This window comes from Strongylocentrotus purpuratus, unplaced genomic scaffold, assembly GCF_000002235.5.
Source record: "Strongylocentrotus purpuratus isolate Spur 01 unplaced genomic scaffold, Spur_5.0 spur5_scaffold_21, whole genome shotgun sequence".
Lineage (NCBI taxonomy): Eukaryota > Metazoa > Echinodermata > Echinoidea > Camarodonta > Strongylocentrotidae > Strongylocentrotus > Strongylocentrotus purpuratus.
In genome coordinates, this window is record NW_022145607.1 from 37,587,234 (window position 1) to 37,614,194 (window position 26,961).

Here is a 26,961-nt window from a genome sequence, read left to right on the forward strand (position 1 = left end):
CATTTTTTATACAAAGTATTATCAACAAAATTATACTCTGAATCACCATTTATTAGAATATACGCATTAATATAGGCATTAATGAGTAATAATATTAATAATAATAATAACGACAACAATTATAATAATAAAAATAAACACAATAATAATGATAATGATAATTAAAATGACGATGATAATGATGATAATAATAATGATAATTATAATAACAATGATAATAATAAAGCTAAAAATGATTATAGTAATAACAAAAGTAATAGTGCTTATAAAGAGGGCTATCGTGGTGCAACCGTGGGCTGAATTTGCATGCCACTGATGTTATATTTTGTTGCATCACGTGAGCCTATTCCTCCAAAACGATTAAGCATTTGTATACATTATTTGAGTAAAGTGAATTTTAAATTGTGTATTTTTCTTAATCTGAAACGAAACAATTTGGCATGAACACATCTTTATGTTTATATGTTTTGTATTGTATGCCCTGCTTTGGCAGTTAGCCATGACCTGGACTACTCTTATTATATGTCTGTGACTGTGCAATTCTTTTATGTTTATACCATGTTCCTTTATTGAAGATTGATAATAAAGTGATACAAAATCAAAATTGATTCATGTTCTTGTTTACTTTCTAATTAGTATTGATAGTGCGTATAGAATGTAAACAATAACCACGTTTTTAGATTCAATGCGTTTTTTGGCACACCGCCCATCTCTCGCGTACAGTTGAGAGCCCTAATGTTTTGTGCTCTTGGTCATAATTGACTACTTTTTATGACTTTTTCAACTTATCAGTGCCCAAATTTCAGTTTACTACTTCAGTGAGGTGCATAGCAACTCTTGCTTGGGCCTGATTGGACATTTGATCTTCATGTTTTCAACGCAATTTTCGTCATAACGATTTCATCCAAGAACTGACCTCGCCTTCGCATAGCTATAGGTTATAGGGTCATAGCTTCTTGTCAGTTCTATGTGATGGGGTTCCCGTTCAATGTGTAGTCTGCATTGTACTTTGTAGCTACATACGTGAACTTCATCCTGGGAAGTTTCCCATTCAGCAGTTAGTTTGTGCAGATTGCAGCTAGATCTACGTGAACTTCACGGAACCTCCACTTTCAACGACCAGAGTAAAGATCAATTAGTGTCTTTCTCCATCGGATTTTCAACGGATTTTCTTCCAGTTTTAAGATCGTCCGTCGGTGTAGCGTTCGTCGCCCAGGGAGCTGGTCTACTACACGGCCACTACGCTAACAGCGACTCGTGGGGGGCCGGGGACTACACGCGATCGACACATCTTTACAGTAGGCCTATTTTACTTAGCGAGAACAATCAAGCCAGCCAGGTTTCTTCGTCTTCGACCACAGTTTGATGGTTAGTATTAAAAAAACATAACATTGCGTGATACACAGACTCCTATCAGATCTAGTACAGCTACATGTGAAGTAGTTACCATGTTTACACAGTGAAGCATTGAAGTTGACAACTGCCAATCTAACCTGGGGCTGTTTTGTATAGACTACTATTGATTTTGTTCTTGTGCATGTTTTTATACCAACAATCACGTTGAATTCACGTTTAGAACATCTAGATCATTTTATGAAATAATCGCCATCATTCATGTCAAGAAGAACTTATTTTGTACCCTTGTACCTTCTGAACCTTCTGAAATTGGAGTCAGCAGGGCGGTATTCCGCATGTCGCTAACTTGTATGGCAGGTGATGCATGCTAGAGTGTGTTTCTGAAATTATACTAAGGCTGCGACGGGTAGTCGACTGCTCGAGTACCCGCACTGTTGACAACTACTCAGGTACGATTTCTCGTACCTGAATATTCGGCTGGAAAAAAAAAAAAATAAATAAAAAAAATAAATGTCCAGGCCCACGCTTACCTGTGCCAGGGAGAGCGGCGACCGCTGGCATGGTACCGTCGGTAAAAATGTTTCCCAACTCAAGCACTGTCAAACTCACCTTTCGGAAACTGGGACCAAATGTCCAGATTTCTGTTTGGACTTGGAGGAAAATGGATTATTCTGCCATCTTTGGTTTTTAAAACAGCATTGTTTACTGTAATTATTCTTATTAAATCGGCGCCTTCAACTGCAACTCAAAGTAAAATTGCATGCATTTTCGGCGAGGGACCTGGGAAACTGGGGAGTGGTATGGTAGTAGCAAAAAAAGAAAAAAAATCACAAAAAATCAAAAAATCAAAAAATTAAAAAAAAAATCAATTTTTTTTAAAAAAATTCAAAAAAATTATAAAAAAACATGGCGTCTGAATACTCGAGTATTCGCTTGTGAGCCTGGGAGTGTACTCGGGTACCTCATTACACTGTTATGCACAGCCTTATTGTATACCAAACAGTCATCTGCGAATAGTCTTGTCTGGCTTTTCAGCAGGTCTGGAAGGTCATCAGGAACAGTAACGGCCCGAGCACTGTCCCCTGGGGCACCCCGGATAGAACATTGCTTGTTGATGACATACTACCTTCACAAGTCACTCTCTGGGTTCGGAATGTCAAGAAATTCCTAAGCCACCGATGTGTAATTGTGTATGGTGTCTAATCCCGTAGTAGTGAAGCTTTTCCAGTAGTCGTTCATGTGGAACCTTGTTGAACGCTTTAGCAAAGTCCAAGATGGCCATTTGTACCGTTTTTCACTTTCTAGTATGGTTCACAATTTGTTTGTGTTCATTAATTTATTTTAAGGCATTAACATTCGACCATTATTATAGGCTGGTATCAGACTCAACCAAGGTTGATTTTGTCATAATATATCGCTTTCAAGCACTAATTTTGTGTAATAGTACATAAGCATTGTCCTAGACGGTATACTTTGTATGTTTGCATCTTTTCTTTTACAAACCTGATACCATTAATATTTTCTAGCATTAAGAAAGTGCAGCATCAAGGTGTCAGTAGTCACTGACTTTTGTATTGATATACAGCCATATTTTAAAGGACAGTTTTAGCTTTTTACTTTTAGGTAAAGGGAATATTTGTTTTTTTCCTTTTTAGCGACAAGTTGTTTGATAGTCGTTGATTTTATATCACAGCCCTACAGGAAGTGTGTCCTGTTATTTTCAAGTTGATGTTTTAGTACACAGATTTTGTGTCTATTGATTAAATATCAGTTATAAATTTCAGTGAAACTTTACATTTTTGTTTTCTTTTGTAGTCTAATGAAAGACTATCTTGTATGGTTGAACTTGACTTAATTAGTATAAGTTGAGATTGAGAGGTGATAAATGCAGCTTTCTAAATTCCAGTGAATGTTCAAAGTTTGATTAGAGTGAGAAATTGGTTTATGTTAACCGGTACATTAATAATCATTACCCTGAAATAAGATAGATCCCCTCAAGCTCGTTTTACTAAAGCAGATTCAAATAACATCCCTAACAAAATTAATCATGCTACACATATCAGATATCGAATATCAAATATCAACGAACACTTGTGCGCGCGCCATTGTGTGTTAATGTGTGAATTTGCGTCTGCAAAAAGCATATGCAATGCATCTCATTTGATAGATTCAATTCATTCTCTCACTTTAATCCCAACATATCACATACTGACAGTAGGCACCACTTTGGCGCAAGTCGATTTTTGCACTCTCGCGAACAATGCCTCCTGTTCATACAAGCGCGAACTACACAAAAATGATATCAAATGATTTGGGATAAAACGCTCTTTCATAAAATGTATAATAATCTACTGTCCATAGCTAATTAAAAAATTAACAATTTTCTAGGTATAAACTTTTTTTTTACTCACACGGTACAGTGTATATGTTATACCTACTTCCTTTTAAGGAGTTTTGTTAATTATGAAAAGTGAATAAAGGATTTGTTAAGGGTGATGAGAAGGGGACAGGCATAATCAGGCAGCCTGGATGGTTTGGAGCAGCGGGAGGGGGGTTGGCCCATCGCCCCCTCTGTGGATCAGCGCCTGCCCTCCACTAAACCCATAACCATCGCAGCTAAATCACTATGCCCGCCCCTTTTCATCTACATCAAACAGTCCTATCAAGTGTTCATAATTAATAATAACACCTAAAACGGAGTAGGTAATGTACACTCCTTTATAACCCATTAACGCCACTCCCCTGCCCCTCCTTTATATCCCATTATTTTATTATATCCCACTCTTTTATACCCATTAACGCCCCTCGCTAGCATCTCTCCCATTATCCCATTCTATCCCACTCTCTTGTATCCCATTAATTCCCGTCCTGACGCCAACCCCCCCCCCTTCCGCTAGCCCCTGACCAACCAGACTACATGACTATGCCCAACCCCGTCTCATCACCCTAACAAAAAACATGCCCACTCTTCATAATTACTTTAAAAGAAAATCTTTTTCCTCTTCTTCGTCTGCGCCTCTTTCTCCTTCTTCTTCTCCTTCTTCCCTTCATCTTCTTCTTCTTTTTTGTTGTTGTTCTTCTCTCTCTCTTCAAATGTTGTATTAGATCGTCATTGCCTTGTTTTCATTCACATTCTGCCCCATTAATATTCTCCTCCTTCTTAGTGTTTTCCTTATCTTCCTTATCTTCAGGAAATTGCATTTGTTTTGCACATAGTGCTTGTTATTCCTAGTTAGGTGCTTTCCTCATGTCCTTTTCCTTTCAAATTTCATAGGCTTGGTCTTTAACATCTCATCAAGGTCACTACATTCTTCGATTTTCGAAATCACTCATGCATAACCGTCCAAGCGCCATTTTGTTTGTTTCTGGTCCATTTTAAGGCCTTTCTTTCTTCCTTCCTATCTCCACCATCCTAGATCCCACAAACTTCTAACAAATTCCCCTAGATACTCCAAGAGATGTTCTTTTATCTGCGACGCATAACCTGACCTTCAAAATGCCATCATGGTACTTTGGTATCTTTAAAATTCTTGAAAAATGGACCCCTAAAAATCTAAAACTGCCATAACTTTCTTATAGAAATTCTGTTTTGTTTTTAAATCTCACAGTATCTTTATCTCCTAATTGTGCATAGCCATGTCAAATTTCACGCTCCAATGGCTATGCAAAACATAGATAGCGCCCTTTAAAGTTCTGGGAATTGTCTTTCTTTCTGTGGCTGTATCTCTATTGTGTCTTGGCAAACCTGTATCTTTTTTTGGATTTAGATACTTGAACATATGCCCTTTCCAGCCAAATGCAAAATTATATACCCTAATGCTGACCGATTTTGCAAAAAATGCCCTCCAAATATGCAATTTTCAAGAAATTGAGAAGTAACTTCAACTTGCTCTAAAATTACGATCCTTAGACCTATGTCAATGAAACTTGGCTGACACATGTATCCATATAGGTGACAACTGTCTGCTAAGTTTGGTAAAATTTGATTATGTATTATGTAATAGTGCGCTTAATTCGTGCAGTACATTGCGCGCAAATGAGAATGGTGTCAAACTCACCGCAATGAAGTGCCCTTTCGAATGATACCAAGTATGGTATATGTTCACACAGAAAAATTGTGAGTAAATGGCATTTGAACAAAGGTCACTATAGGAATTCTGCCGAGTTTCCGCCAAGTTATAACACATATCGGCTATGACGTCATTTTTTTCAGACTGCTTTTCGCTCCTCTACCGTCCATTTTTCCTCTTGTAATTTAGTAAGCGAATTATGGCTGGCCAAACACAGGGCCTCTCGAAGCCGGATTTTTAAAATTCGTCAAGGGAGCCGTGTATGACGCCATTTTATACTCTGCATGATTGTGTTAGTATGTGCGGCCGTTTGTGCCACATGTTAATCATGCACCAAATCCCATTGGTTTTTGCACCTAGTGCTTGCGAGCCATTTCTAGGTCCCTTCCTTTAATCTAATTTCCTTCAAAATTTGTAGGCGTAGTATCTAGCGTTCTGGCAAGGTCACTACTTTTTTCGTTCTCCTGAAACCATCATGCGTGACCATCCAGGCGCCATTTTGTCCGTTTCGGGCCGTTTTGGTAACATTTCTTTCGCCCTTCCTATCTCCATTATCACTGAAGCTACAGACTTCGTACACATTGCTCTGGATAGTCCAAGAGATTCTCCTTCGTCTGACACGTAGACAGATGGAATGCATATCGTTGTGACACGATTTCATTTCGAGTTATTATTATGATTATCATTATTTGTATTATTATCGTTTTAATTATTATTATCACTAGTACTATTATTATCATTATCATTGTAGCCATTAATTCATTTTTGTATCCAGTATTGGTATTTACATGTACATGTATATCATAATCCTTTCTTCTTATGCGGAAAATAAGAATAGACAAAAAACCGAACCATATTGTAACAAGAAAGTGTCCCTAAATATGACTACGATGAAAAAGACAGAGAAATTATGTTCAAAGGGTCTCGGGGTCGTTATTGATACGCATGATGCCGCACATTACATTTATGACCCAAATCTGCAGATACAAATTCAGCATGACAAATAACTACAGGGCGTATCAATAATAATAATAATTAATACTTAGCTTTTATATAGCGCTTAATACAAATGTCTCTAAGCGCTTTACAAATATACTACTACCCCGGTCATTGGAGTTAGTGCTTGCCCGCACACAATCTCCGCTCCCTGGGAAGCATTTCAGCCAGGCGTTACTTGACGCTCAAAAACTGTTTGACCAACAATGACGGTCGCATCCTACCGGGTACCCATTTAACACCTGGGTGAAGAGTAGCAAGTGCAGGTTAATACATGTATCTTGCCAAAGGTGCCGCGTCGGGATTCGAACCCTCGATCTTCGCATCTCCAGTCAAGCGCCTTTAACCACTCAACCACGACACTCCCAATAAAAAGTGTAACCGATTTGGTAATTCCTGATTGAAAAATCATTACCAATGTGACTTGGGGAATCTCTCTCATGATAAAGAGTAACCTATTTTCTGTTCAATGATACCCTATTAATAATATTTCTGCCACTGCTAAATGAGCACCTGGGTCTTTAAAAAGTGTTGTCAAAATCGCCTTGCTCCACGTTTGGGCTTAAGGAACCATCGTGGGTCAAGCCATATGCAACTGCTTCTTTAGTCTTAAATCCTTTTAAAAGTTAAATTGTGCCTCGTGCTTCAGTGCTTCATTGTTTAAAATGATGCATTGTAAATAGGCTTTCACAGAACGTTGTTTCAATCGACGGGATAACCTTTAATTACTTTAAACAGCCTACTAACTTCTTGTCTCTTGATATCTAAGTTCTCTCTGCTCACATGTCTACTGCACCATTTCACACGCGAGGTGTTTATCTCGAATAGCGATCGAAAACTCAAAACTTACTTCACCCAAAACCAAGAAAGAACATTTATGATGATAAATATCAAATGAGTTGAGAGCAGACTTTCATAAAAAAGATAACACCCCAGATGAACTGTTTCCATTTTGTATCACTCAATGAGAAGGTTACCTTAAACAAGGGATGCAAATGATTACAAGATTGTAATCATCATAACGGAGAGAATGTCATAAATTTTGCTTGGAATAAGCATTTATTTGAGGTAGAGTTGATGCTAACATTTTTGTTTTTAACCGTCTAATAGACAATATAAATAAAAGGACAATTGTTGTGGAATGAGATAACACATGACATAATGGCTTTTGACCCACATTCTTCGCTTCAGCCCAAACTTGGTACAAAAGGATTTTGACAATACTTTTTGAAAATCCTGCTGTTCGTTTGTTTGATTTTATTTGTTCAGTCATCCTTGGCAGCACAATTTAAAAAAAAATGGTATCATTAAACAGGGTATTGGTGCTTCTTTACAATACGAAACGATTCAACTGAAGGTCACACAGGTTATAACATTTTAATTAGAAGCTACCGAAAGTGGGTACTCTTTTTGTATACGCGCTGTATACATATGGCAAATGGAGCCAACAAATAACAATACTGTAACTAGTCAAGATTGGCCCATTTAAATGCACCGTAATGTATGACAATAAATTAATCATCGACATGAAACGCACCTTATATTCACATCAAAGGGAATTTAATATCAGATATGATATTAATATCACAAAGTTATCGAATGTATTTGATACAATATAGTTCGAACTCAGGACGTGTGTTTTTGGGTGGTGTTTTTCCCCTTTCTTTGAGGGACAAACACAAATTTTCTGTATGCATTAATATTATTTTATGATTTCATCTATAATCTCTTTTTCCAAGATATAAACGAATGCTTATCTGATCCGTGTGTGAATGGAGGAGAATGCTCAAACGACCGGAATCATTTCTCATGTTCTTGCCCTAGTGGGTGGACGGGATCAAGGTGTGAGCTAGGTAAGTAAACTCAATATTTTACCACCCAACGAATCAAATTGGAGGTAATGAATCTTTAATTATTAGGTAAATGTTCCTGGCCAGACATCATCATAACATTAGTCAATTTGATCATTGTTATTTCCAGTTCCCGAAAGTGACCATTTATTAGTTGCTCCCATGTTGTAAAACGGAGAGTAAAATACAAAGTTATTTAATTTACATGGAATCAATGGATTTTCCCCAGTGTATATTTTAGACATGCTGCCCCCCTCCACCCCCTATAATCATTGAGATTATGATCATGAGGTAAATATGATTGAGAATCCTTGAACACGCTCTCTGCTTGGTGATGAATCATTTGCTGAACCTTGGTTGTGGAACAGTATTCCTCGGTACTTTGTGACCTAATGTATAATTTAAAAACCCAATAAAGACATACCTATACCACATTGCTCACAACTAGATACTATTCACAGTCTTTCTCAAGTGAATCATGAACGGTATATCAAGTAGTTTTGTTCAACTTCATCAGTGCCTTTGACTAGGTAACTACTGTAGATATCGGCGCTCTACAATTTCCCGGATTAGACAAGATACCATACTGATCTCAAACTACTGGTATCAATGAAAAAATATATCATATATTCATTTTAACAAATGTAACCTAATTCTGTGCAGATATGTTTCAATAGATACACAAAATTATCACTTGCATTCATACATTCTCTACACTATCACAACTAGACTGACTATTTATTGACTTTTCCTTCTACGCAGACGTGAACGAGTGCTTGTCTAACCCGTGTATTAACGCAGTGACTTGTGAAAATCTCCAGGATGCATTCCGTTGTTACTGCAATTCTGGCTGGACGGGAACAAGATGTGATAGCGGTGACTATATTTTTCCTTTCATGTTTTGTTTTAGATATAAACCGCAAGCACCTTTTTTGTATGTGATTTGATTTGATTTAAGATGATGTTCATAAAAAAATTAATGACCTTGTCAGATGAATAATAATGATTATAGTAATAATAATAATAATAATAATAATACTGGTGACTTGGTAATATTCATAGTAATTCATACCAATGTTTCTTAGCAATGTACTTTTATTACCTGGTATTAACCATGCCGCCCAAATAAGGTGCTCTAATACTCAAGGAAATTATTATCATCTGATTGAAGAGTGGCAAATGCAGATTATCTTTCGCCGAACTCCATCGGAACTATTAGAAAGAGGGTGCTTCTTTTGTTATTTCCTTTCTTTCCACTCAAATATCCAACACTAAAATAACATGTATGAACCATGCAGTTTTATTAATATAATATAATAAATGAATTATAACAGTAACGAATACGGATTGGTATCTACGACAGAAAATAAGTTTACACAGTACATTTAAGTCGAAAATAATACAAAATATTTTATATTGGTTGATTTAACTGAGAGGGGAAAAAGGTAATCTCAGAAAAGCTAGGCTTGTTGAGCGAGATTGCCAGTATGAATTAAGTGCTAGACTATCGTCAGCGTGCATCAAATCTTGCGCATGCCTGCTCCTACTGAGATCCCAGACGCGCGAATGCACCCACCTGCGTAATCGGCTAACTGTATTACTACCGGTAAAAAGCACGAAATTAGTTTTTCCTATATCGGGTGATAACATATTTGCTTGGCTCCAGTCATTCACAGAATGTAATTCTATATCTATAGTATCTTAGAGAATATGAGGGTAACGATGTGAATAGAAAATGTTAGAATCAGCTGCAAACTTAGGAAACAAAAAGGGAAAAAGGTATCAGAGGAATTCTTGAAATAATTTATGTATATAATGCACAGAAGGGGACCAAGGAGAAAACCCTGAGGAACCCCACATTGTAACACTTTTGAATGTGATACAGAGTTATTAATGGAAACAAACCGAGTTCAAATTTGCATTTTGTTAATAAAAAGGATAGACAGTGAAGGAAAACTAAAGAAATACATGTAGCCTACATCAAGGACAGAAAAGAAGAGAAATTGATCTCGTCTAATACTTCACCTAGAGTTTCATTTAGATTATAAATGTTTATTGTATAAAACTAAATATCAAGCACAGTAGACAACTCTGCCCAAGTACTAGCTTTGTTTAATAAGCTGTTTTTTCATGTTCAATTGCCATAGGTTTCTCTTTCTCTCTTTCTCTCTCTCCCTCTTCGTATTAAGTTATTGTTCATCTTGCTTTAAGGCACGATCTTTTATTAATTTTTTTATTATGTGAAGTCTTTGCTTTTTTATAAATATATAGTTTTCATCTTGTCATAAAATAATGCAACAATGTTTTTGTACCATATGCATATTTACCTCTAATAAATGTAGATTATTTGATATTTATTACATTACAAAGAATGTTCTAACCTTTCCTTCTATGCAGATTTTGACGAGTGCTCGTCTAACCCGTGCTCCAATGGAGCGCATTGTAACAATCTTCAGAATGCATACAGTTGTACCTGTAATTCCGGCTGGGAGGGAACAAGATGTCAAGATGGTGACTATTTTTCTTCCTTTCTATTGATGTTTTGTTTTGCATGTAAAACCTCAAACACAATTTGTGTATGTAATTTGGTTTGATATAAGATGATGTTCATAACAAAAAAGTAATGTCCTTGTCAAATAAATAACAATATCAATAATAATGATGATGGTAATAATACTCATATTAAAATAATAATAATAATAATAACAATAACAATAATAACTAGACTTTAATTCGTCACTTAGACGAATTAGGTGATACGTATGATATTGGTTTACATAACGAAGAATGCATTACACGATATCATATTATTTTATATGCGGTAAGTAAAAAATAAATATCGACTGCCTATTTGGGGGTCACGTTTACTACCACCTTGGTATTAAATGTCGAGACTGCACTTTGCAGCTCAACTACGTCTCGGCCGGGCACAGTACAGTTTTGACATCGCTTAGGCAATAGCTTTAACCATGCCCGTCTAAACAGTCACTATTTATATTTAATATTACTAGAATGGTTTCAATCATTGTGTATTGAGAATCAGCCATCAATAGTGGAGCGCCTGCATATGAACTGCCAATTCTGGCAGACATGAGCGCTATACAAAAACCTATCGTCATTATCATATCATTGCGAGTTTATTGTACTCAAGCATGTGAATTGAATAATGGTTGCTGCCTAATTGTTTTAACTTTTTCACGTTCTCTTCCTCTGTTTGTTAGAAATTGACGAATGTGAATCTCGACCTTGTCGAAATGATGGTGTATGTGAAGATGAGTTCAATGCGTTTGTCTGCGATTGCCAATCTGGTTGGACAGGGACAACGTGTGAAGAAGGTAGGACTATAAGCCCTCTCCATCTCGTATTACTAATTTTCCATTGTCAGGTATTGTTTTTTAATTTCTTGCCCCCAAAAGGGTACTCTTCTAGGATGATTACAATTGTAAAGACTTTCAACAAATAAACCTAAGGCAGATTAGATAACCTTGTCCTTCAGATATTGAAATATTTTAGCATTACAATGGCCTATTATAATCTGAACGTGATTTCTATGTGATGTACAGTTGGGTATTGAAACTACCTTTTGAGTTGATTTCTCGAAAATAATTATGATCATATTACTGGTGATTGATTGGCAGAGGTTAACGTGACCGAAATTATTATATCAGAACTAGGTAAATAACATAGGCCCTCTGAAATTTAATAATAATTGTTCTGTAAATGTAGTACCTAATTCTTTGGAATCGAATATCAATATGATAACTAAGTATTGAGCCAATCACCGTCCGTGTCTTTTCATAAGTTTTAATGAAAATATATAAGCTAATTTAAAAACTAAATTGTTTCAACGCCAGGTTTGGCTTTATTTACCGAGTGTAAAAACATACAAATACGTAGGCCTACTAACGCAATATGCAATATGACAAATAGTTTTGGAAGGATCACCTTGTCCAGCTGTTCTGCTGAGAGATATTTGATGATCCAACACGTTTTGTTTTAAGCGAATAATTGCAGGGCCATACAAATAACAGCATATTGCATGGTGCTAATGATGTGTCACTGGGTACATCAACTTGTTATTATTATAAGGCTAGGATTGCAGTTAGTTTTTAGCAATAGGTTTTTAAAAAATTAGTGTGCCGTGACTATTACAAAGGTTGAAAAAACAACGCGCTAGACCACACCACAGGTACATTTTAGATTTAGGGTTAGAAGTAGGGTTAATGTTAAACTGAGGGTTGTAAATCGGTTTTATGATTAGGGTTATGGTTAGGGTTAAGGCTATGCTGAGGGTTGCAGTTGAGCTTTAGGTTTAGAGTTAGGATTAAGGTAATTAGACTATTATGAAGAAATAATGAAGAAATTATTACCATAACTATAACGAGAAGACTAGGATTCTAACTAATCTTATAAGATTGCTGAGAATCGTCTGCATTCTTTTTTTTGGAAATGATGAGGGCGCCTGCATGCTGAAACAGCTTTTTCACAGAAAAAAATCTCCTTTTTTCCACTTTATGTTGTAAGCTAAATGGACAGATGTAAATACCTGTTGCGATAGTATTCACATATTCAGGAATTAACTGACTTTTTTATGTAACTATTAGTGTTAATGATGAGGGGTTTCAAGCATACTGTTTTGTAATTGTGAATGCACTAGTCCCTTGTACTGACTGTTTGTGTAATGTTATCTTGAACTAATGCTCCCGGGCCGAGTGGGATAGATTCACACATAGCTATCCTGGTTGTGTACTAAACGCTGTTTTATTGATTCTCAACATTTCAAACACCTCTGTACAAAACACAACTGATTTCACTCATAATCTGTACTTTAGTGACAATAGAATATAGATAACACCTAAAATACAATTCCTTTTAGCTTACTGATGTTAAAAAGAATAATTAAAACATTCAAATTGTGTGGTGTGTGTATTTGTGTATTATACCTGCCTCTCAGCAAGTATGAAGTGCTTGAGGTCAATACGCATTATCATTGGCTGTATGCTTTGCTGGAGTGGGATAGATCGAGTAACAAACAAGCGAGCGCGATCATCTCTTTGATTAGACCGAAAGCTTCAGTCCTGATATCGACGGTTGTTCTGCTGAGATCACATCTTGCTTCTCTGACCGCCTCTATACATAGACTGAATTACGTCATATGGGGGTAGTGTAGGGAACGAATGGTTCGGTTCGGCCGGACCGAGATAAATGAGATTTGCAACGAGTCTTTTCACTCTTTACGTCTTCATATATTATCCACTTTGGCTGCAATATAACACTGGGTCTTATTTTTTTTTAAATAACATGGAAATATCTACTTTGACTTACGAAACCTTGCTCATTGAGATCCTAAATTAATGATTAACCCGGAAAAGTCTTGTCGGGTTGCCGTCTGTGTATTGGGGAATGTTGTGAAATGTCAGTTTTATTTAAGAATGACTCATACTAGACGGTTATTTCTGTCTACTCTTTGATCTCCCATTGAATCCATCTCGTATGACCATCGGGCGATCATTTAGCCAAAGAAAATGATAGAAAGAAAAACAAAGAAATACCTAAGAAAAAACAGAGAAACATAAGGGAAGAGAGAAGAAAGATAAAGAAATGAATATGGATAGCTAGAAATTTATAGAAAGATAGACAAACATCTACATAAGGATAGGTAGAAAAACAAAAACATACATAATATAACGAAAGACAAATAATTATATAAGGAAAGATAATGATAGATGTAAAATGATAGAAAGAATAACTTACCTTAGGAAGATATTTGAGGAAAGAACAAAAGAAGGATGTACAAAGAAATAAGGATAGAAAGAAATGATAGAAAAGCAAAACAAGGAATAAAATTAGAAAATAGGCCTATAGGAAACAAGCGAAGTATAACAAAAAGGAAAGGAAAGACAGAGAGAAAAGGAAGAACAACCAAACACACGTACATCTAGGACTTCACTTAATGACCCGTTTTTTAACTTAAAATATAAACTTATGTTGTATAACAATAACTTGAATATCAAGTGCAGTATACAGCTCTGCCCAAGCACTAGCTTTCTTTAATAAGCTTGTATTTTATGTCTATTTTCATTTGTCATAGGTTTCTCTCTCTCTCTCTTTCTTTCTCTCTCTCTTTGTCTTATGTTATCTTTCATCATGCTCTAAATAAGGCATGAGCATTGTCTTGTTTTGTATCATGTGCAATATTTGCTTTCTTGAAATACATATAAATATTAATCTTGTTATAAAAAATTGCATTAATTGTTTGTCTTTATGTTCACATTTACCTGTAATAAAGGTTGATTGTTTGATATTCCGACCATTACCAAGAATGATCTGACTTTTCCTTCTTTGCAGATTTTGACGAGTGCTTGTCTAACCCGTGTATTAATGCAGTGTCTTGTATCGATCTTGAGAATGCATTCCAGTGTGTCTGTGATTCTGGCTGGACGGGAACAAGATGTCAAACTGGTGACTATTTTTTCCTTCCTTTTGATGTACATTGTAGCTGTCGTGGTTGAGTGGATATTGCACCGGACTGTGGATCACAAGGTCCGCAGTTCGAGTCCCGCCGCGGCACTTATGTCCTTCGGCCAGACATTAATCTACATTTGGTTTACTTGACCCAGTTGAGATTAATGGGAATCTGGCAGGAATTAAATCCTTGAAATGAAATGATATGAAAAGCTAGAGCGCCGTAATGGCAGCCATGCTAAAGCCGGAGTAATAATGTCCAAAGCTCTTTGGTAGCACATACCGTAATGACGATATAATGTGATATACGCTTTAAAAGAACCAAATATTATTATTTGTATTATTATGTTTTGTTGTGCATGTAAAACCTCAAGCACAACTCTTTGTATGTGTTTTGATTTGATGTAAGATGATGTTCGTACAAAATTAATGTCCTTGTCAGATAAATAATAATAATTAGAATTAAGATGATAATAATGACATTCATAACGATAAATATTTAAAAAATAATGATAATAATAATCATGATAACAACATCACTAAATATGATGATACATTGGTAGCATTATTAGTGCTTGAAACTAATGTATCCAAGCGATGAACATATATTTACATGTATAGATTTTTAATTGACTGCTGGGCATTTCTGAAAAATATATTTACCGGGCATAGTTCTTCTTCTCGTAACTCTCAGAATCATGAACTATTGGAAAAAATGACATATACAATCAAATCAATGTGTTGCTGAGTCAATGAAAAGACGACAGACATGAGAGCAGGGTATTCTACTGACACCACTTCAGATTTACTTAACTGACATCTACTGCTAGCAATGTCCCACAGTGCATCACCAACTGAAAGAGTGCGCTTGATGATCACTGAGCTTAAGGTACAGTGGTGATGATGATTGGGTACATGAACCAGAAATCAATCTGTGTACACTTTCACCAAAATATGGCGCAATTTAAAATCCATTACAGCAGTGAAAGTGTTGTCAGTTAAATTTCCTGCCTTCAATTGATAACAAATAAACTAGAGCGAAATACATGGTATCATTTCTTTATTTTTTATTTCGTAGATGTGAATGAATGCATGTCAAATCCATGTGTTAACGATGGTTTATGCAACAATCTTCAGAATGCATTTACCTGTACCTGTGTAAACGGCTGGACAGGAACGAGGTGCGAGGAAGGCAAGTCTATTCGCTTGTAAAATAATATGTACATATATATATATTTATATTAGAAAGCTCTGGCAGATACAAAGTTGTGAATGGTCTAAAGTTCTTCACATAATATCAATTGCAATAACCGTGATTAGAATAATTTCTCTCTCAGTAATTTTTCGATTATTAAATTTGTTATGACTAACCTGTCAAATGAGTATATTATTGCATTGTACTTGCTTCTGTATCTCCAAGCAACCCTGCGCACGTACCCATTGTTTGAATTTTCTCAGCTGTGTGCATTTGATGCGGAAGGCTAGACGGCCCAATACAATTTTGTTTTTTAAAGGCATGATGCAGAGCTGCCAACCCTCCCAAATTTGTCTCCTGACATCCTGACACACACAAAGAATCTCCCGGATTCTTACAATTTAAAAAAAAATCCCGGTTATATCATTTTATGTGGGGTTTCACGTTATCTAAGTGTAACCTTGCACATGTGTGAGCGACTTTATGTTGACTTTCTTTGACCTAGTCAAGTAGATACCCTATTTTCACGATCTTTGCAAACATCTATGAGAATGCATTTGTACAAAACGTGTCAATGTGTGCCTTATCAGCTAAAAATAATGTTATAATCAGAGCGTATTTGATACCTGCATGCTTATATGCAAAAAGGGGTCACATTTTGTGGAAAATATTTAATTAAAATTACAATAAAAACACAGAAATAAGTAATCAAGCAATATCGTATTGACAATTGAAGTTCCCGGATGACAGAGCAATACAAAAACAATATTGATCTGTCATCCCGGTACTGCGCTAAAGATATTAGATACACTGATTTATTGTACCACTTGGAAGCCTTATATAGATAATAATGGGAAATAGTAGCAAATAATGGTAAATACTGGGAAATACTCGTATGCAAACAAATAATATTGTACAATGTGTAGTAAGCGTGTAGGCTTTGATAGCATTATCTTTGTAAATTCCATTTTTAAATTAGACTCAGAATGTATTTTGATTGTCCTTACCGCTGATAGATTTTGACGAGTGTTACGTAAGACCGTGTCACAATGGAGGAAATTGTACAAATCTTCAAGATGCCTTCTCTTGTACGTGTATGCAGGGATGGACTGGATCTACATGTGATGAAGGTAACTATTCATCAAACTTATTCGGCATATAAGTAATTCTTGAACACAAGAATTAACCACTCCTTCAAAAGCAACATCTTCTGGAAAAAAGTTTCAAAGTCTCTTTATAAAACAACCAGGAAAAAACATGAAGACAGCTTCTGAATATATGATTCTTTATATTTCGGATATATTAAATACATATATATATTAACAAGAACAATTCAATCCTTCCCCCCCCCTCCCTCTCGTTGTATGGTAGCCCATCAATTGATGGTACCCCGATGACCCTACATCTGCGTTGGGCTTTATTACATCAGAGTCATGGGGTTAGGTTTATGGTAAGAGTTGCGATTGGGTCTAAGGTTGGATAGTGAATATTATAAGACCAAAGTTTAAGATTGAATTAAGGTTGGAGTTTTGCCCTGTGTACGGCTTGAACAGCGGGACGAAAATACTATCGCCGGAGCATGGAACGTAACTTGGCTACCCCAATACCCGGAGCCCTAGCAGCAAATATGTTTGTTTTGTGAATAATATTGATGCCGGTAAAGCTATCTTTTTCTTCATCTTCTCCTTCTCTATCTTCTTCTTCCCTTTCTTCTTTTAAAATATTCTTTTTCTTCCTATTTTTCTTCTTTTTCTTCCTATTTTTTCTTATTCTTTTTCTCATAGTTCTTCTTTATATGTCCCTAAAACCCCTTCTTATTATTATTCCTCCTCTTCTTGTTTTTCTTCTTCTTCTTTTTCCACTTTCTTCATTTTCTATTTTTTTCTCTTCTTCTTCTCCTTCTTTTTCATCTTCCTTCTTATTCCTCCTCTACATCTGTTTCTTCTTCAAATGTTCCTGAAATCTTCTTCTTTTTCTTCATCTTTTTTTGTCTTCATTTTCTTCTTCTTGTTTTGGTCTTAGGGTTAAAGTTTCACTTGGATGTTGATTTTATGGAAATTAGTTATGATTTTGAGTTCAATGTCAACATGGTTAATGTTCTGTCATGTGTACGAAATTGAGAGCAGAGTATTGTCACTGAAACATGGATCATACATTCGTTAACCCAATACTGACGAGAGCCTTGAAAGCACTTTTCGAATATTTATTTCTTGTAATAACATTTTACTCTTCTTTTCTTCTTCTTCTTCTTCTTCTTCTTTTTCTTTTTCTTCTTCTTCTTCTGCTTCTGCTTTTTCTTCTTTTCTTCTTCTTTTTCTTCTCCCTTTTCCTCTTCCTTCTTCTTCCTCTTTTTCTGCTTTTTCTCTTCCTCTTCTTTTCTTTTTCTTCCTTTCCTTGTTCTTGTTCCTCTTTTCCTCTTCTTCCTCTTTTTCTTTTTCTTCTTCCTCTTTTTCTTTTTCTTCTTCATCTTCTTCTTCTGTTCTTTTTCTTCCTCCTCTTCTTCTTCTTCATCTTCTTCTTCTTCTTCTTCTTCTTCTTCTTCTTCTTCTTTTTCCTTTTCCTTCTTCTTCCTCTTTTTCTGTTTTTTACTCTTCCTCTTTTTTTCTTTTGTTTTCTCTCCTTGTTCTTGTTGTTGTTCCTCTTTTCCTCTTCCTCGTCTTCCTCTTTTTCTTCTTCTTCTTCCTATCCTTCTTTCCCCCCTTGTTCTTCATTCTAGATGTGGATGAATGTGCCTTGGGTCATAACTGTAGTCAGAAGTGCATCGATAATGGCATGGGTATGGGATATAGCTGTGCCTGTTATCAAGGCTATCAACTTCAGCCAGATGGAACATCGTGTCAAGGTATTAGTCTTATAAATTTGATGTTTAAAAACCTGGTTTTGGATGTTCAAAATATGTAATACTTTGGACGAATCATCCATATTGATATTAATCAAGCTAAAGGGGAATCCAACCCTTGTAATTGGTTTATTAGTATAAAGGCAGAAATAAAAAAGACAAACTGAATTGCGAAAGTTTGGAATAAATAGGACAAATAATAAGGGTGTTTGACTGTCTTGAATATGAGATCAATCGATGCAAATATCAAATTGGAAATGTTGTCAGTCGATTGTGAAATAATCAAACTTCCCTGTTTGTTGTGTAGGCCTTTATCATAATTTATGTTTTCTCCCAATTGCTTTCTCCCTTGAGGCAGTACTAAAAGATATTATGGATAATACATTATTAAAGGTCCCTTAAAAATAAAAGACCCTCCAGAGTCATGAAAAAATGCCATTTGAGTCATTTGTGTGTTGGAACAAATGGGATAGTTGTCCGGAACTACATCACAGAACATTGTCGATTCAGCCAATTGGAAGTTGAGTTCCCATACGTACAGTGATTACATCTTTCCAAAATACATAACTTTCTTATCCTTGCCCGGTTTGGTTCAAACTTGCACCAGTCTGCTTCACCGGTTTCCTGCTTAAATTAAGAGTTGTATGCTATTTTCCTTTAACCTTGTAATCACTGCAAGACTTAAGTTTTGTTTTGTTGGTTTGATAAGTGACAGCATTGTGAGTACTCCCAGTTTTTACAACGAATATATTCAACCTGCAATGCAACTTGAAGTTACAGAAACATGAGAATTATGTAAAAACTGTGACTCATTATTTACCCGTTCAGCAAATAAAATAGTAACAGCACATGAATAATTTTAAGTGTATACTATCGAATCTGTAAATGAAAGTAGAGAGACGTAAGATTGTGTGAAAATCTTGTCCTAATGCCTAGGTCACATTTGCCGCGGTGGCCGTGCGGCCTGAAGTATTTACGGCCAATAGTAATTATATGTAGGACCGCTGCAGCATTTCCCCGGGCACATATGTTAGGGTAGCCGCACGGCGTATTCTGAATTTGTGAAATCTGCGGCTGCCGTACGTCCTTCAAAGTGATGACGTAAGGTCGCCTCTAGGCCCTGGGGTGACCCTGAGGCCACCGGAGATTCTCTGCGGCCGCCGCAGGATTATGCCTAGGTCACATTTGCTCTACGGCTAGGATACGGCGGCCGTACGCCCCCGAAATTGAGAGACACTTGCGGCGGCCGCAGAGAATCTGCTGTGGCATCAAGGTCACTCAGGGCGTATCCCTATCTTTACAGGTCGTACGGGTCACCATAGGATTATAACGCGGAGTTATAATTATTTTCATTTCTAGGTTCGCTGTAGCGATTACACACGCCGTAGCCACGCAGTAGAGCGGTCAACGGCGACCGTACGTCGGGCTTGCGGTAGTATTGCGTTTACACACTTCAGGGGGAGAAGCAGCAGCTTCAGTCTGGCCGCACGGTCGCCGTATAGTCCCCCTTTCGGCCGCCTTGTGGACACCTTGCGGTTTCTTTGCGTCTGCCTTAGTATATGTCAAAAAGGTACGGCCGTCACAGGGATGACCTAAGGCGACAGTACGTCATCGCTGCAAAGGTCGTACGGCAGCTGCACATTCTCCACCCATTCAAAATACGCCGTGCGGCTACCCTAACATATGTGACCGCAACCGTTTTTGACGGTGGGAACGCTGCGGCAAATGCGACCTAGGCATAATGTTCAGTCGATATTACGGCGACTCTTTTTCCATTTGTAATTTTTCAGACGTGGACGAATGTGTTGTAGTCCGTGACTGCGGTCAAGAATGCTCAAACACTGAAGGCAGCTACATCTGTTCGTGCAATGATGGATACAGTCTTGATATCGATATGAGGACATGTAATGGTACAAATACACAAGTGGCACATCCTCAAGGGTACAGGGGCACATCCACCCCTCTCCTCCTCCCCCTCCTCCCAATCGGATATCCAAAAGCCTATGAATGAAATGAAATGAAGGAGATAGATAGGAAATAGAGTTGGAGATTTAAAACAAAATAATTGACACAATAAAATCTCATATAAAAGTTACATTTATTAAGTAAAATTCTTCCAAATGCACTTTATTGCCCATAAACGTAAATGTATTTCACATTTCATTAAACATTTCCATTGATACAATACATAAAAGTTTTTAAAGTGAGGTCTTAAAGACACTTTCTGGGAAGAGGTGAAAAAATAATTTGTGAGCATTATCATTCTTATTATGCAAGTGTGGAAGAACATCATATAAGACATGTTCCCTGAAAAGCATGGCTCTTCAAATGCCTTCATATTCGAAATATGTCATGTAACATCGTAAAACTGGGGGTAGGATTTTTACGCCACGTGTTTGTGACGTAGTCCCATATACATCTTTCTGTGTACAGTGTTTGTATCTTACCAAGACTTGGCCAAATTTCTTATCATTTTGATGATTCCAGAACCTTGCAATACACACAAAAAATATTCTTATATGCTAGATGATCAACCTTTTGTGGTCGATTCCACATCGATGCTTTCACAATAAAATAGCATGACCAGAAGTCAACTCCATCTTTAATCACAAGAGAATTATATGCAATTATGAAGTACAATTCTTCCTATTCTGTTCAAAAATCACTAGCACACAAATACAAGTCACAATTTGGAAGCATGCTGTGATTTACAATGTACATGTATATTGTGAAATTTATTTTTCATTTTCATCTCATTTTTTCCAGAAATTGATGAGTGTTTGTCAAATCCATGTTTCAATGGAGTATGCACTGATCTCCTCAGCTCTTATTCCTGTACTTGCTCGCCTGGTTGGCTTGGCTTCCAATGTAACAATGGTAATGACTTCATAAGTGCTATACCTGCAAGTCATAATTTGTTGCACTTTGTCTCTTTCAAAATACTGAACAACCGACCTGGTAAAATACAGCTCTCACTGTAATTGCTCCTTGAACGATGCAAAGTATGTTGTTGTTAATTATATGTTGAGATCATGTGTTAAGCTTATTATGCCCAATGATTTATTTTTTTGGTATATCCATCGATGTACAGAAATAATACATTTCACGCACTAGTGTTTTTCGGACGTGGTTCATGTAAAACCACGTTATCAATTACCCATCGAATAGAATATTGTCAACTATATTTGCCAACTTTTTGGCCAACTTATTAACATTCATATGTTAAGATGTTCTCTAGATTTCCCAGGTGAATTAATATGCTCAACTTAAGGCTTTCGGTATAAAATTTGGTAGCTTTGGTAGTGAGGTGTATAGACGAGCTGTGTAAAAGAATTGTATGAACTTCTATTGAAAACAACAAAAGTCTTGTTATCAGTCTTTTTTTTCTTTATAACTTTCTAACCTTTCTTCCTTCATTCCTTTAGATACCGGGTTCTTTGACAAAATAATGTTTTTATCAAAAATTACAAGATCGTGTAACCTAACCTGGCATCCCAGTACACCGACAGCCCAGTAGGCAGTAGGAGTAGGCGGACATCCTAACGAGACCGACAGTTCACAAGACTGAATGTTGGGTTCATGGAGCCTCAGATTGCTTTACAGAAGTCTTGTGAGCTGTCGTTCTCACAGGTTGACAGCTTGCAACCTTTATTTAAGCTTTTAATTGTGATAATGTGATAATGTCCGACACCAATTCATTTAAAGAGTAGGATTAAGAACATAGGACTAAAACCCTCTGTTATTGGCATCATTTGTGTCTGTTTTGATTTTGCAGATATTGACGAATGTAGTTCAGCAGACATGAATGCATGTAGTCAGAATTGTACCAATATTGCCGGATCATACGACTGTTCCTGTACAGCAGGATATGAGCTTCATCATGATGGCACAACGTGTAACGGTAAGTAAAGTCCAAGCTAGACTTTGTTGGTAATTTGCTGTCCAAACGTTACAAACTTTAGTATATTGTTATGGAAATAATGTGACATCATGTCATCCGTTCGAAGGTTTATTAGGACTATTGACATATTGCCAAAGATCAGACACAGAAAGTCTAGGATGTTGTCGGTATCAAGCCCTGGTAACAACTGGCCATATGCGCCTCTCTAGCTCTGTGTCTGCTTTACACCGTGTTTGCAGACAATCCTTGCATCAGACATTTGTTGAAGAGCATTTCCTACCTGCCCAGTAATCCCTGCATGTGGCTATGGTATTTGATGGAGGTAGGTAATACGTGCAGCAGTAGTACTTTTTTGCAAACGTTAAATGGGCTTTTGGCGAGCATCCCAGGGCTTCTTGTAGTCAGGGGCGTCGCTAGACCTTTTTCAGTGGGAGGGGGGGGGGGGGGGGGGGAGGTGTAGCGCCCAAGGATTACCAACAAAATTAAATGTCCCAATATCTACAAATTTAACCCTATAAACCCGGGGGCCGAAGGCCAATTTGCTTTTCCAATGAAGTATCTATAGTACTTGCGTATTCGCAAATGGTCATTTTTCTCGACGACATAAATATAAAAATTATTTTGTCAACTCAGTCCACATCATAGCTATATATTTAATGGAGGCGCGTAGGTAGGATCTTATTTTAGGGAAGGGCGGTAGTGTTTAAGCAAATCACTTAAAGAGCAGGCAAGCGGTGAAAGGCCTCCCGCGCAAAGCGCGGAAGCTTAGAAGATTCATTAAATTACTAGGAAAAGTAGACGAATCGTTGTACCGTTCTCGACTCTTAATCCTTGTCTGAATGAATCCCCCCCACGCGCGAAGCGCAGAAGTTTTGATGAATCATTAAATTATTATGAAAAGAAAACGATTTCTTGTACCGTTCTCCACTCTTAACCCTAATTGTCTGAATTTGCTTTGACATTTCAATAAATTATGGGAAAAAGCAGACGCTTCTTTGTACTGTTCTCGACTCTTAACCCTTATCTGATTTCAGTTTTCCCCCTTCCGCGCAAAGCGCGGAAGCATAGATGTTTAGGTAAATTATTAGAGAAAGAAGACGATTTGTTGTACCGTTTTCGACTCTTAATAAGCCCTAATCGCCTGAATTCAATTTCCCCCCTCCCGCGCAAAGCGCAAAAGCTTAGACGTTTCCTTAAGTTATTATAGAAAGAAGACGATTTGTTGTACCATTCGCAACACTTAACCCTAATTGTCTGAATTCAGTTTCCCCCTCCCGCGGAAGCTTTGACGTTTCCTTAAATTATGAGAGAAAGCAGATGATTTGTTGTACTGTTCTTGAATCCCCCCCCCACGCGAAGCGCGGAAGCTTAGACGTTTTACTTGAATTATTAGAGAAAGAAGACGATTCGTTGTACCGTTCTCGACTCTTAATCCTCGTCTAAAAGAGTTTCCCCCTCACGTGGAAGCTGTCGCGTTTCATCAAAATATTAGAGAAAGGAAGACAATTAATATGTTTATATGGAGGGTGTAAGGCGCCCACGAGGGATCGTAAGAATAATGCCTAGGTCACATGTGCCTCGGCGGCTGTGCGGTCTAAACTATATACGGCCAATAGTAATTACAGGTCCACCGCAGCATTCCCACTGTCATATACCGTAGCGGTCAAATATGTTGGGGTAGCTGCACGGCGTATTTTGAATTTGTGGTGACAGAAAACCGGCGGCTGCCGTATGACCTTTGAAGTGACGACGCACGGTGGCCTTAAGGCTGCCCTAGGGCGCCCATGGAATTCCTGCGGCAGCCGCAATTGGTTTGGGTTCTGCAAAAGTCAATTTTAATTCATAAGACCCTAGGTCAGTCGCATCGCAAATGCAAGGCCACCGTACACCTGACGTATAGTCACCATGGAACCGCTTTATGGCATGGCTGAGGCTTGTCTAATTGCTACGACGAATCTAGAAATGACAAAAAGTTATAATTCTGCGTTATTATCCTGGCCGTGGCCGCTGCAAGTATCTTTCGATTTCAGAGGCGTACGGCTGCCGTATTCTAGCCGTAGAGCAAATGTGACCTAGGCATAACAAGCAACTAGCAGAAGTAATGCCTAGATTACATTTGCCCAGGGCGCCTTACGATAAATTAGTCTTCGATTTTTCGTGCAATTTTTGGGGCATCGCAGGAGTCTACGGGCTATGATGTTTGTGTATACATTATCTGGAGATACGCGCAGGACACGGGCTTCGTAGACTAATCGCAGGCCAAGTGTAATCCATGCATTATTGTCCTACATCCTTACCGCAGCTGCAGACACATGGTGATGCCTAGATTACATTTGGCCTGCGATTACAATACAAGAAATGGCACGATGCTCTTAGATAATGTAAACACAAACATCGAAGCCTCCTACAATACCCCCAAAATCGTATGAAGGATCGTAGATCCTTTTTCATTAATCCTCATTACCGATTCCCTTGGAGGGGACTTAAAGCCACCGTTCTCCTGGTTGCTTACTTACACGCTTCTCAATGCTTTTTTAACAATCAGGTAAAACAAACCATCAAAACATAAAGATACTCACTTTGTAGAGGTGTCATTGTCGAGTGGATATGTCTCCGGACTGTCGATCACAAGGTCCGCGGTTCGAATCCGGTCGCGGCACTAATGTCCTTTGGCAAGACATTGATATACATGTACATTTGCCACACTCAACCCATGTGATGTAAATGGGTACCTGGCAGGAATTAATTCCTTGAAATGCTAGAGCGCCGTAATGGCAGCCGTGGTAAATCCAGGGTAATAATCGAGAACGCCAAGAGTGTCAAGTCTGACATACCCGAGCGCTATACAAGAACCCACTATTATTATAGCTTGTCATGTTTTCTTTTATTGACACCTCGATCAAAAAAATCTAACCATGGACATCTTTCAGCAATACTGTATTATATAGAAGCACTTCCGCAAAATCCCCTCTAGCGCCATCTCAGGTCAGCTCTAGCAGTATGGTACCGTAAATCTCAGCTTCCCTAGCTGCATTGTTGATTTTCACATTGGGTTCTCTGCAAAGTGGAAATTAAGTATTGGGTTATGCACTTTTGCCAATTTGACGTAGAGATGGCGTTGTGCAATAAACTGTATGCAATGGCAGGAAGTCCATCAGTTCAGTATTGTGTCAACAGCGGGATTCTTTCATAGTTTTGTAAAATGTGCTTCTGTGTACCGAAGTAATCAAATTAAGGTTTAACTTATCAAATGGCCACCATTCAAACTATATGCATTCACATACAAGATGAAATTTACTACAGACCACCATTCTTTTAAACCCATGGCAAAGGCGATTTTTATTTTTCCCCTTTTTTAAGGTCGATGCTATATCATCCATGATTGAATTTGGATGAACAACTGATCAAATTAAAGTAGATGTTTTTCAACAATTAGAGGTTCCCTGTTATAAAATATATTCCAGCATTTTTACCTGGTGTATATTGAAGGGGCATAAATCAGAAATTCTTTGTTTATTTACAGTGTATAGTGATTACAGAGAATAGGCTGATCTAAATTCATATTCATTGGAAATATATTAAAAATGCCCAAGATTCGCACCCTATGATAACTACATTTAATCACAGATAACCTTCACAACTAAGTTGGATGAACACTTGTTTTGTTTATTATGAAGAAATATAAGGTAAATTGGTGAAGGTACAAAATTCATATTGCAGCGGGCGATTCTTAAATGTCACGCAGGACTTATTTTGATATTGCAGGCCAGTCATTCTCCTCCAAAAGTGACTCTCTGATTGAGGTGAAATGTTTGTTTAACTTCTCAAATGGATGGCATGTTTTTCTTTCATGTTTGACTACTAGATATCAACGAATGCCTGTTTACCCATGTCTGTACTCACATCTGTAACAACACCGTCGGTGCTTATTTATGTTCTTGTCACCCGGGCTATTCTTTGCATGTTGATGGATTTACATGTATAGGTAAGCCTAATACAATACAAATTATTATGGAATGTGAGTGTTAGACCTTTCTTGATTCGTTAACAATAAAAATGCCATGTCGATATAAAGTGTCTATTTTGTAGAGTACCTTGAAACATTGTAGATACATTAAATGCTATATTAATCTAGGATATTACTGTTTTTAATATTAACTATAATTGGTTTCATTGTTATTATTATAATTATTATTATTACTATTATCATTATTCTTATTTTATCACCTGACGAAGTGTTGCAGCCGCGCACGAAACGTCGTGATCTTTAGATCCCTTGTTGACCATAC

At 37.2% G+C, this 26,961-nt stretch overlaps 1 protein-coding gene across 1 annotated transcript in view; it reads left to right on the top strand.

The window, feature by feature from the left end:
• The first annotated feature begins 1,207 nt into the window (after positions 1 to 1,207).
• The window catches only part of LOC100889793, a 47,719-nt gene continuing 21,965 nt past the window's right edge, over positions 1,208 to 26,961 (top strand). The window contains exons 1-13 of the mRNA XM_030994384.1: positions 1,208 to 1,368; positions 8,162 to 8,275; positions 9,035 to 9,148; positions 10,670 to 10,783; positions 11,494 to 11,607; positions 14,621 to 14,734; positions 15,816 to 15,929; positions 16,949 to 17,062; positions 18,649 to 18,774; positions 20,562 to 20,681; positions 21,538 to 21,648; positions 22,547 to 22,672; positions 26,538 to 26,657. Of these exons, the coding sequence (XP_030850244.1) occupies positions 15,830 to 15,929; positions 16,949 to 17,062; positions 18,649 to 18,774; positions 20,562 to 20,681; positions 21,538 to 21,648; positions 22,547 to 22,672; positions 26,538 to 26,657 (817 nt within the window). The 5' untranslated portion in view covers positions 1,208 to 1,368; positions 8,162 to 8,275; positions 9,035 to 9,148; ... (2 more) ...; positions 14,621 to 14,734; positions 15,816 to 15,829. The remainder of the gene's footprint in view (positions 1,369 to 8,161; positions 8,276 to 9,034; positions 9,149 to 10,669; positions 10,784 to 11,493; positions 11,608 to 14,620; positions 14,735 to 15,815; positions 15,930 to 16,948; positions 17,063 to 18,648; positions 18,775 to 20,561; positions 20,682 to 21,537; positions 21,649 to 22,546; positions 22,673 to 26,537; positions 26,658 to 26,961) is intronic.